The following is a 12,255-nucleotide window of genomic DNA, read 5'->3' on the forward strand; positions in this document are numbered from 1 at the left end:
AATACAAAGGGGGAAGCATTATTTGTATTCTTATTTTCTTCTTGAGGAAATTTATTTACTCCCTAAGGATGCCAGTAAGTAAAAGCCATGGCTATGACTTAGCTTTCTAACACGACAGGAAGGCATCACCCAGGAAGGTATCACCCAAGCCCTCTCTTATTTTTTTTTTAAATTTATATTTTTAAATTAGAATTTAATTGGCTTTTTAAAAACTGAGGCTTTTAAATCTCTTCTACTAGGAACTGCTCCCACCTACCTGCTTGTAAATTTAGATCCGAATATTAACAAACATTATTTCCTACTTCTTCAAAAACACTTAATGGAAAACTAAAATGATTTTAAAGGACAACTGCTATTTTAAGGTTTCACTTTCAATAATTCTGACAAATGTCAGAGACGGGCTCCCCCCAACATCAGACATAGATTTCTGTGATTACCTTTAATTTCTGTTATCTCTAAGGCTTTGCAGAATGCTACATATAGCGCTCTGCTTATAAATATGTATACGGCTACTTGAATGTGAATGTAAGAAAAAGCCTCCTTCAAACATTCACACACACACAAAAGCAGGATGCTGTTGTAATTCCTTAAAAAAAAAAAAAAAAAGAATAAAGAATGCTAGTTTGGTCCAATGCAGTTGGTTATAATGAGTTTGTTCCTTTTGATGATACAGAGCAGAGATGGCCACTTCTGAACACGAAAGCATGTTTTAGCATGTGCAGGTTCAGGAGGAACTGCTGGACTTCAGAGCACCAGCACCAGGCAACATCTAGACCCCCCTCCCCTGGTCCTCAAGAGCCAGAAGTCCCATGCACAGGAGGAGGGGTGCACTGGCGTGGCACCCCGAGAGAGGCCCCTCGCATGCCGCCCCACGAGCTCTGCTTTGTGATTCTCAACCAAATGTCACAGCCTCTCAGACGGGAGGCTAGTCAACGGGAATAATTTAACAGGATGTGAAAACAGGGCTGTAGTTTAAACAACAAAATGGAAAAAACCCAAACATTAAAATGTTTCCTTTCCAAACACAAATGAATTTTGGTGAAGTGTGAACATTTGAATACTATTCAGCAGCTCGGAGTAAAATGGGTCATGATTCCACATTCCAGAGATCAATTCAGTGTTGTCAGATGCAAAAGGCTGAGAACCACTTTTAGCTGTAACAGTGCCTCCCCTGGCTCGCCTCCTCCCACGTTTGCATAAAACGGATATGGAATATCATGCAACTCACACACCAATATTTCTCACTAGTAAAGCGCATGAACCTTGGAGAACTGTTAGACACAGCGGGCTGACTAGCCCATGGACACGGGGAAGTACAAAATGGGGAAGAAAAACACCGATATATATATATATATATATATATATATATATATATATATATATATATATACATATATATATATATATATATCTATTTACCCTTTTCCTTCTTCCTGTAAAAGCAAGTTACACAGACACCTGATATGAAAGCCAAAACTCACATGAGACAGATTTTAACTGTAGACTTCAAAACCAAGCATGTTTCTCATTTTAGGACAATGTTTGCACGTCAACTGGTCACAAGGCACAGTGAACGAAGTATCATAGACACAAATAAAAATCTCAGGAGTCATTAGACATCACGCATTTTCTGCATTGCCAGGACACAGTCCCTGCGGCCACCGACAACACTTTGCAACACATCACACAGCGCAAGTTCAGGACAAGAATACAACCGTTTGTAACCTTACATTATGGACCTGATGGATGGCTGAGAAAGGGAATCCAGCGTTCTGATTCGTCCATATCTCACAGACAGACGACTGCTGATATAAACAGAAAACTATCTCATCTTGTCAATATTTAAAACACGGCAGCTACCAAGGTAGCATCAAGGAAGGGAGAGAGGAAAATAATAAAAAGCAAAGAATCACATTTCTTTAAAAAAGAAAGAGAGAAAGAAAGAAAGAAAGAAAGAAGCTCAAAAAATGCCCAAGGTTTAATCATTGACTTCTAAGCCATTCTTTTGCTTAAAAACATTTTGGGTTGGCTAGGAAAAAAACAAAAAAGCAAAAAAAAGAGAGCATTTAGGTGTTAGCTTTAGATCAAGGGAAATGGCCAATCATGCTGGGACAAGCCAGCTGCGGTTTACTTTTGCTGAAGAGAACGGAAATAGTTTCCCTCTTCACATCATTTCAGAGGATCAATAGTTTCAAGAAGGATGGGAGAAAACCTTTAACACGCGTCAAACATCTTTATTTTCTTATCTTCAAATGACCACAAGCAAACAATGCAGTAAAATGACTTTCGTGATTTAGTCATTGCTCCTCCGTTCGATAAACCTAGGTGATATTTTTCCCTCTGGAGTTCTCAAGGGCAAATCTCTGTGGTTAACAAGGGGAGAACTGTCAGCCTGCCGCCCGGCCCTGGGAGTGTGTGGTGGCACAGGTGGCGGGAAGGAGGCTGGGGGTGGGGAAGCACAGTTCTGTAATTCAAGCAGAAGCTTTGGGGAACAGCATTTGAATGAATCAGCTCCGTAATTCGCTCTCTCCACCATACCACTGCCAATCTAATAACTAGCAATTATTCGGAGGCCATGAGGTCTGCTTAGGACCAAACTGACCAACAGCCCCTCGCAGGAGTTAGAGTAGAAACCGCCAAATAGAGTGGCTAGGCGCCTGGCTGACCTTTGCAGTTCTTTTCCTGAAAAGGAGTGAATTCCATCCCTAAAAGACATCATGAAATGGAATCTCAGAGCAGCAGAGCTGCTGAATAACCTTATTCAGCCAGCACTGTGGACACCCTGAGAATTCACGAGTAGGAGTGCAGAGATCAGGGCAGGAAGGAGATAAAAACGTACCCGCGATACAGTTCAGAAACCTAATAAAGAACAACATCACCGGCCAAGGGCTCAAGGGAAAGAAAGCTTCTTCGGCTAAATGTTTCCCCCATCCCAACCCTCCCAGAAATGCTCACCAGAAATTTAACATCTTTTTCTCCAGCTACATCTGCACATACGTACAGCTTTGCTTTCCACCCCTTCTGGCTCGCTGGGGACAGAGTGTTGGGTAACTGGCATTCTATTAAGCAAGAAAGAACCCCAGGGTCTAACCAAAGGCACCTCCAATGACCTTCCACTTACACCAGCTCTGCTCTCCTCAGCTCCCTCTCTCAACTTCATGTCATTTTTTCCACAGGGCATCTTCCTCTTCCTACTGTTCAAAAATGAAATCCCTAGCAGTTTAAGTCTTGGGCCCATTATCCCCCCAGCCTGGTCTCCAATAGCCGCCATCTGATTTAAATATATTCACTCCTAGCCTCCGTGGGATTAGCATCCTAACAGGTACAGACTCCTTCGCAGGATTGCCATTAACCCTTCTGCACTCTCACCCCCAGGTCTGAGCTAATCCTTTCCTGTAAATCACATCGCCCACCATGTTCACAGACTTGCTAGAAGGGGCCCAGGGACGCCTGCCACCTGCAGATGAAGACACTAACATTCTCAGAGGTAAAGTGGCCTGCTCAGGTCACATGGGAGTGTCATGCACGTCAGCCTGACGGGATAGGGAGCAAGGCCTGGGACCGACTTCACCGGAAGGCAGAGGGACCCTGGTTACATGGAACTTGTTTTGCTGATCCTAAAACAAATATAACAGGGTGTCCCCCAAAATGTATACACACTTTAATAGCTGATAGCTCAATTTCAAAAATGAACTGTAGTTTAATAAAGACTGCTTTTATAATTATTCAAAGTGTGTATATACATTTCTGGGGGACATCCTATATATACATGGGACCCGTTCATGGAACAGTCTCAACTCTCTCAATTCCTCTGGGGTTCAAACACCTGAATGTTTTATTGTTTTCTCCTCATCGCTCCCACATGGGCCATGCCCAGTCCCTCCTTCCAGATGGGCAACAGGCCAGCTGACATTTCGGGAACAGTGCATGACTTCCTGGTCCCTTTGAGTCTTAAAGAATCCATTTTGAATAAAACTCCAATGTCCTATCTGATTCAAACGCTGCTCTCCCTCACCACAGGCCAGTCTTGGGGGTTTACCAAACCTGGGGGTCATGGTCAACCTTGGCTGCCCCAGCCCCAGGCCCTGCCTCCTTCCTGTGCTCAGTTGGGGAGGAGGGTACAGAGGGCTTGGGGCTTTCTTATCTGGCGGAGGCTGGGTGTCTCTGCGGTTGTCACTGGTTGTCAGGGGAACCCTAACTTGGCCTCTGATGCCCTCTTGAAGGCACAGCCCTGCGGGTTGTACTGTATCCACATGAGTTCTTGGAGGGCTCTTCAGGGGAGGGTGCAGTCCCCACTGCACAGTTCCAGACGCGCAAGCTCTGGCTCCAGCTTGGCTCCCTCCACTCAGCCCTCTGCGAACACATGCACACACCTTGGGTGGGATGCTGGGAGAGTGCGTAAGCCCAGCTTCCCTCTGCATACCCGGTCCCATCACGTGGACACAACATTTTCATGCAGGGCAGGCTGCTTGGCGACCACTCCCCTCTCTGCCAGGACATCTCTCTCCAATTCTCTATTTTTCAGCTCAGGTTGGTGCTACATGATCTGCTTGCCAGAAGTCCAACTGTGGGAAGAGATGTGCTCCCCCTTCTTGTAGGCTCCCCAACTCTGGTAAGTATCCTCATGGGGTCCTCTCACCAGGCTTGGAGAGCATGGGGACACGTTCTCTCTCCTCTCCCATGAAGGCAGGAAAGCCTCATCTCTTTCCACAGTGGCTCAGACCATTCTCTGCCCTTCCCAGCACTGATCTTCTGCTCCATGACTGATAGCTGAGGGCAGGCTCACCACCCCTTGGTAAGCCCCGAACAGGTTGCATCTTTCTCTTTAGAATGTGCAGTATTTACAGGAAAATTCCCACTTTGCATCCGGTTACCTGAATATATCTTCCAACAGTCCCTAAAAGTTACCAGAGAGTTAAGGAGGAAAAAGAGGGTCTCACACCATAGTTAAGTATTTTTAAATTAATATAAAAATTTTTCTCAATGAAGAAAACCCCCCACCTCTAGTCATATACACTGAAGAGACAGAGTTCATATGTGGCTTACATATCTTTTAAAGTAACAATGACTATTTTCCACTTACAAGCTATGTTTTAAACTTAGAAAAAGTAAAACCTTCCTCATTTCTAATAATTATGTGACTCAGTGCAAAGGGTAAGATGTTATATTTTAAAAATAGTTTATAATAGAGGCAGTTAATTATATTTTAGTTATGAAGGTTGTTTTGTAAAAAGCTGATATATTTCAGATATCACAGAATTCTGTTGGCAGGAAAGGCTTCATCAGGCTCACAGAGCAGTAACTTAAGGTGGACCAGCTGTGACTTTATCACATGAAATGGCTCTTCTAGCACTGAGTGCTGGAATAAATGGTTTAAATACAGAAGTTTCTGCTGTGGAATTTCATTATATTTATGAAGATGATATTTCAGGGTATACCATGTATTAAAGCACCGAGTTTTGAAGTTTTGAGAAAGAAAATATAAGTAATAAAATTTCACCCGAGGCTCCAATTCCTAGAATGGTAGCGATTTAAATCTGAGTTTTAATTAAGCCTTAGAATGTCTTCATCTGTAAAGATGAATAATAACAGTACTTGACCTACATATCTCACTAGTTTGTGGTGCAGCTCATGGCAAGCTTCATGAGAAAGATACCTTTTCCACAATTTCTAGGACCTAAATTCCTAGGACATTTGCTTGGAACACAGAAGGCTCTCAAGCATGTGGACCGAAGAATGAAATCAGAGGATGTGTTCAAAGATGTTCTGGTTAGTGGTAAAGCACTACAGGAACATTCATTCATGTTATTCATTCTCATTTGTAGTTGGTCCAGGTGGTTGTTGGCACTTGTGCCTTTCAACTAGTCACTGCAGACACATTTCTGGTAAAATGTACCAGAAACCAACCCTGCAGACTTCTTGTTAGAAATGTTCTCATTTTTCCTGGTAAGAGCTGAAAAAGTGTGGCCAACTTGGTTGACGAGAGTAGGAACATTTGTAATTAGCATGCCTGCATTTTATAGAGCTACTTGGAAACAATTCTATAAAAGGATATTAAACAGCCCTTTGTAATTTCATTTGCTTATTAATTTTCTCTCAATCCCTTTTCCACATATATTGGAAAGGCGAATGTAGTTTATCTGAACCCGAATCATCATGATAGCCAAATAAATGGGGGTTAAGTAAAAATAAAGTAGCCTTATAACTGAGATACAGTTAATACTTTAATGCTTACTTCTTTGATGATGAAGTCAACAGAAATTTGAAGGTGCCTAATTTTATCTCTAGTTCAGACCTGCCTCCTGACTCTGGAAACATTTTCTTAAAATACAACATACATCTTGCTCTTGCTACCATCTGTCTCTCAGGTTATCATGAATTCAGTTCAGAAAATACAACATATTTGCATTGAAATCTAAGAATAAAATGAAAGCATTTTACTTATCTCCAAGGTTTTCCTCCTAAAGGTGGCCTTCTTTTCTGCTCAACTGGTAGCAATCATGTAGTTTATAAAAGCTAGCTCTCCTTCATCATCCATTTTTTCCCCTTTACTGGAACATTCTCAAAAAGTGCTGCAACATCTTCCACTCCAAGTAAACAGACTTCTTCCCTTGACCCAACATCCTCCTTGAGATCCTGCTCAATTTCTGCTCTTCTTTAAGAAGCAAACTCCCCCAAAGGTATCCACACAGTCTCCACTTTCCCCTTTCCTATTGCACCCGAGCCCACTCGACCGAAACTGCTCTTCGCAGCACCCGTCACTCTGCCAGATCCACCGGTTCATTTGCCCTGACCCATCTGACACCGCTGATCACTCCTTCCACTTCTCAGCCTCCTTTGCTGGTTCCCAGGATCTGATCGTCCTCTGATCCCATCAGTCCTGTTTCCCTCTCTGGCTATATGAGGTGGTCTCGCCCAGTCCCAACTCTCAAACTTGTATCTCCAGCCCAGACCTCTCTCCTGAACTCCAGACTCAGATATCCAGTTGCCTTCTTGATCGCTCTATTTTGATGATGAATAGGCATCTTACCCTTAAATTAAATGCTCGGAGCCAAGCTCCTGATTATCTTACTCCGCTTTAAGCTTTCTTAGTAAATACCAACCCCCTTTTTCCAGGTGTAAATATTCTTTTTCCAGTTGCAAATATCCTTCTACTCCCATTTTGCACTCAACCCAGCAGGAACTCCCATTGAATCTCCTAAAATCTTCTCACCCTCCTATCACTTACCTTTTCTTACTTGGATTATTTCATTAGCCTCCAAACTGGTCTACTTTCATCCTTGCCCCCTTAGTCCTTATTCTCAACACAATAGCCAGAATGATCCATCCAGGTCATGCCACTTTGCTCCATTTAAGAAGAAAATTCAGAATCCTAACAATGGTCTGCAAGGATCTCCATCCTCTGGCACCATCCCCGCCTTCCCTCTCCGCCCTCCTCCCTACTACTCTTCCCCTTGCCCACTTGGTTCTGAACAGCAAAGCACATTCTTGCTTCAAAGCCTCTGCATGTGTTTTCCCCTCTGCCGGAAATGTCCTTCCTCACAGACTGCAGGACCAGCCCTCACTTCCTTCAATGCCCCTTTCTCAGAGAGGCCTTCCCTGAGCACCCAGCATTTTATATCCAAATCGAGTCTACGCTGACCTCACCGTAAAGGGATTTCTCTTTCAAGCAGAAATTGAAAATCTGAAAAAACTTCAGAGCACAAGAACCTGTCTCCCTGGCACCCGGACATTCATTTAACGGCTTGGGTTGCAAAGTGAGTAGGCATCCACCTGGCTTTTAGTGGATGACTGTGGGATGGAAATTGCTATGGACACCACCCTTTTTCTATTGTCAGGACTAGGAGTAAACTGGGATTCAGAGGCCGATGGTGGGTCTTGGAATGGAGCAAGCTAACAATACTTCCATCACCTCAACAACTCCAATTAGGCTCTGAAGACCTTCCGGAGTCGGCTGATGCTGCAGAGCTAGTTTAATAAAGAAATCTGTATGAATAGAGCCTGCTGGTCAGATTCTCTCAGAGAGGAATTTTTTGCTTTGTTCTAGCCCTGAAAAAAAAAATGGACTTTTCCTGTTTCTTCTCTTTTTTGGTCTTAATTCTTTCACAGTACGGGGTGTTCAGAAATTTACCAGAAAGAATCCAACAAGAAATAGGGAAGGCTCCGAGCAAAAGCCAAAGGAGAATAATAAAGTCGATTTCTTCTCTTGGATGACAGCGCTTCTATAAAAAAACAAACTTGAAGAGCGAACAAAATAGCTTCAAAGGCAAAAGAAAAAAGGGCACCCCAACCAAGGAGGCCTCCGCCCACAGCCCACAGCCAGCAGCTAGCAGCCAGCAGACTCCGTGGCTCCTGGAGCTGGGACTAAAATGAAATGAGCTCTGACAGAGGACAGAGTCGAGCAAATCCAGCTCAAACACCTCGGGTGCATCTTTGCTTCCGCAGGAACAGCCCCGTGGCCTCGGCCTCTTGTTCCAGGGGCACTACATGAAGCGGGTCAGGAAACCAGAAAACTGCAACCTCTTGTCTCTCCCCAGTTACCTGCAGGCCAGCATCTTATCATCTCTTTTGTTGCAGGTACAGGACTCATCCTCCTTCTCTCCTCTCAGGTGAGTTGTGCGATAGGTACAAGGCCCTGAACCAACTGTATTATGTGATTCTTCTCAACTACACCGGGAATGACTCAAGTTCAGGGTTTCTTATCAGTGACTTTTTAATTAATTAATTAACTAATTAAATATTTTTTATTGTGATAATAAAAATTTAAAAAAAATCTTTCAAGTACAGCTGACGTTCAATATTACATTAGTTTCAGGTGTACGGCATAATGTTAGACATTTATATAACTTACGAAGTGATTCCCCCAACAAGTCTAATACCCACCTGGCACCATACCCCACTGACCCTTTTAATCAAAGGATTCAGATGAACTATTTTATTTGCAGGGAATGCCGGACTCAAGAAAATGCTGTTTCCTGTCATTTCTCCATCTTTCTGAAGAGTAGTCCTTGCAAACCTTTGTGATCGTGACCTTCCCCATGTCTACAGGGAAATTCTTGGACAGATCGGTAATCACCTGTTGGATGTGAAAGCCAGGCCAACAGTCGTTTCTCCATATATGACCCACTATTGCTGGTGTCGGCCATAATCAATCTAGCAAAAGTGGGAGGAAGTAATACTAGCAAACACCACGTTTGGTCCCATCATAAGTACACTGGCATCATATATATATTCTGCTATTACCTGTAGCCTGCTCAAGTTTACGGTTGCCCTCCCTCCTTCCCTCCTTCCCTCCCTTTCTTCCTTCCAACTCTGATTCTGGAACTGATAGCACATAAAATAAGCTCTTAGCTGCCAAAGTAGGAGAGAACTATAGGCTATGTTATTCCTGTTATTCATTTGTAGAGATAATATATAACCTGCATTCCTAATATGACAGTTGTGAACCTAAATTACAGAGTTATTTATGAAAAAATAGAGCAGAGAAAGAAAAATAGAACACTAACTCCAGATTCTGCTGGGCAGCTCCTCAGGTTCTCTGGGTGTTTCAGGGAATGTAAGTCAATTGGGATCATGCTACTTATTGCAATATGGGCTATTTTACTTGTTCTACCTCAAAGTTTGGATGCTATCACGTACAGTTTTCAGGACCACTAAAAAGCAGAAATATTAATAACTCACTCAGAAAAGCAGTGATCAGCTTTTTATCAAAACATGAATTGCTGCAAAGAAACTCGATTTTGCGAAGTAATGCTGTTCTTTGCCTGTAACATCCCTTTAAAATATACATTATGTTCCTTTCTTGCAAGCTGAGGCTGTCATTTTCTTTATTTAAACCCATTTATTAACTGTAGGCTCAACACCATTTCCTGCCTCTGGTAAGAAGAGAAGTATTGGACAAAGCCATTCATTCAATGACTACAGGCCCAATGCACGAAATTCATGCAAGGGGCTCGGCCCTTGCAGCCTAGGCTGGCCCTCACAGCCCTGGCTTCATCCGGAAGGTCGTTCAGCTGTTCGGTCTAATTGGCATATTAGCCCTTTATTATATAGGATGTTTATCAAGATCCCCTTATTTCCTCATTTTATCCTTGTGGAAAACATTTAAAAAAAGGTCTAGCTGAACTATTAACTTGAATGATGCCAACCTAAGAGGTCTCTGGTAGACGTTACAGTTTTCCCCCTCAGTTCTGTCCATTTAGCACTGAAATCGATAAATTGTAGGGTCACTTGAAAGATGTGCTTTTTTGAGGTAAGCTTTTAAAATGAGCACATTATTACATCGTCAGGAAGGATCACTGATACACAGAGTATTGGCCAAGTTTTAAAAAGCCATTGGTAGAAGGGTTATTAGGTAAACTTGAAAAAAATATTTTAGCTGGAAAGTAATAATGTTAATGCAAAATCCTGCATTAAGGTTAAACACACACACACACACACACACACACACACACACACACACACACACACACACCACTGTTGAAGGCTGAGAAGGGAGCTATGACTCATGGCCATTAACAAAGGCTGGAAAACTTCCAAACTGGGGAATCAGGATGCTGTGTAGCCCACATCCCACTTATCAGAATGATATTGGCAAGGAGCTAACTATGGTTAATATAGTGAGGGGAGGACAGCAAGTTGTCTTCAGTCTTAGAGAACTGTTCTCAGCAAGAAGGAGCAGGTTTCTTCATTGTTTCAGAAGACAGTGTAACTACATAGGAATTCTAGGAAGGCTTATTTCAATTTAATATAGGATGAAAGTCCTACCAATTAGAACTTTTCCAATGGTGGAGCTGCCTCACAAAGTGGGGGGCACCTTTCCAGGGACAAGTTTAAGCAGAAGCTCGTGGCCGTCTGTTAAGGATGCATTAGAGAGGGTGATGCATCATGAGGCAGGACTAGAGGCATTTTCTGGCCCCTTCCCACACAAAAATCCCGCTTTCCCTTAACAGAAGAATCTTCTGGGTATTAATGCACAAACACCTGTGTGATGCTGCTTTCAAAACTCATTAACATAGAGACTCACACAGAAAGGGGGTCACCTCATTTCACAGCTTTTGACATGAAGCAATTGTTTGCTGTCCCTGATTTGGAAAGGATGAAAAATGGGATGTCCAGAGTGAAGGATTGTCTTCAAATACAATGTTTGTCCAATGCTCCCCTAGAGGTTTAATTCTCTACTAACCTCACATTTACATCAGGGATTAGATATTACTAACAGAATTTGCTGAAGGACTCAAAACATGGCACTGGAGCCCTCTGGGGCTCTAGAGTTTCCAGAGGGTATCATGGGCCAGTTTGTAGAGACAACACGGGTGTTCATCACATAGTGGTGAAGGCCTGGGTGTGAATCCTGGCTCTGCTCGTGACCTGTGTGGCCTAGAATGAGCACCATAAACTCTGTGTCCCAGTCCCTCATTATAAAGTTGTACTAATCAGTGCGGGCTCTGACAATGATGACCATGAACCACCTGTCAAGCTGGGTAGGTGACACACTCAGTTCTCGGTAGTTTATTTCTCTAAAAACATTTGAGACCACCCCAATTTATGTCCAGTCCGCAGTCCTAGAAACGTGTTTTTTTTTGGTGCCTATAACCTTGTGTAAAGTAATCTGATCAACAAGTATTTACAGAGTGCTTATTATAGGGAATTAACAAGTGACCCAGGAAGGATCAGTCGGGCCTTGCCCTTACATAGCCAACATTTTAAAGAGAAATAAAATATTTTAACATAAAGTATGATATATTTTGATATATGCTAACTCATAGAGTACTTAAAAGTATTTACTAGTAAGTATGGGATATCATCCCTAAATTCTTTCCAAAGTGCCCCAGTGCTCATTAGGTTACAACACGATAAGAACCTGTACTGTGTTTGCATTCCTAAAAATGACTGTTTCCGTATCAGAGCACAAGTATTAGTCTGGGCTTACAAGCTGGAAAACAGAAATGGTTTTGTAGAACACAGCAAAATAGTATGAGCTTTACTTTAAAAGACATTTATTCCCAGTTGCAGGTGAAAAAGCATAATGTAGAAAACTAGAAGTTATCTCAAATAATAATAATATCTAAAACAACCCAAACTTACAGCTTTATAGTTTGTAAAATGCCTTGACAAATATTACTTTACTTGTGTCTCAAAACCATGCTGTAAGGTGGGCATTACTCTCCCTGTAGGAAGAGAAAACAAAGACTCTGAGTAGCTAAGAGGCCTGTTCCAGATTACAGAGGTAACAGACACCAGAGATGGAATTTT

At 42.6% G+C, this 12,255-nt stretch overlaps 1 protein-coding gene across 16 annotated transcripts in view; it reads right to left on the reverse strand.

Moving 5' to 3' along the window:
* The window catches only part of ANKS1B (ankyrin repeat and sterile alpha motif domain containing 1B), an 839,347-nt gene that overhangs the window by 49,082 nt on the left and 778,010 nt on the right, over positions 1 to 12,255 (reverse strand). For 8 of the 16 annotated variants that reach the window (XM_036299861.1, XM_036299850.1, XM_036299848.1 and 5 more), the window contains one exon: positions 1,731 to 1,805. The exons of 5 other annotated variants lie outside the window; for them this stretch is intronic. In XM_036299861.1, coding sequence (XP_036155754.1) covers positions 1,731 to 1,805 — 75 coding nt within the window. The remainder of the gene's footprint in view (positions 1 to 1,730; positions 1,806 to 12,255) is intronic. 3 more of the 16 variants (XM_036299862.1, XM_036299851.1, XM_036299855.1) reach the window with 1 other exon arrangement.

This window comes from Myotis myotis, unplaced genomic scaffold (assembly GCF_014108235.1).
Source record: "Myotis myotis isolate mMyoMyo1 unplaced genomic scaffold, mMyoMyo1.p scaffold_m19_p_3, whole genome shotgun sequence".
Classification (NCBI taxonomy): domain Eukaryota; kingdom Metazoa; phylum Chordata; class Mammalia; order Chiroptera; family Vespertilionidae; genus Myotis; species Myotis myotis.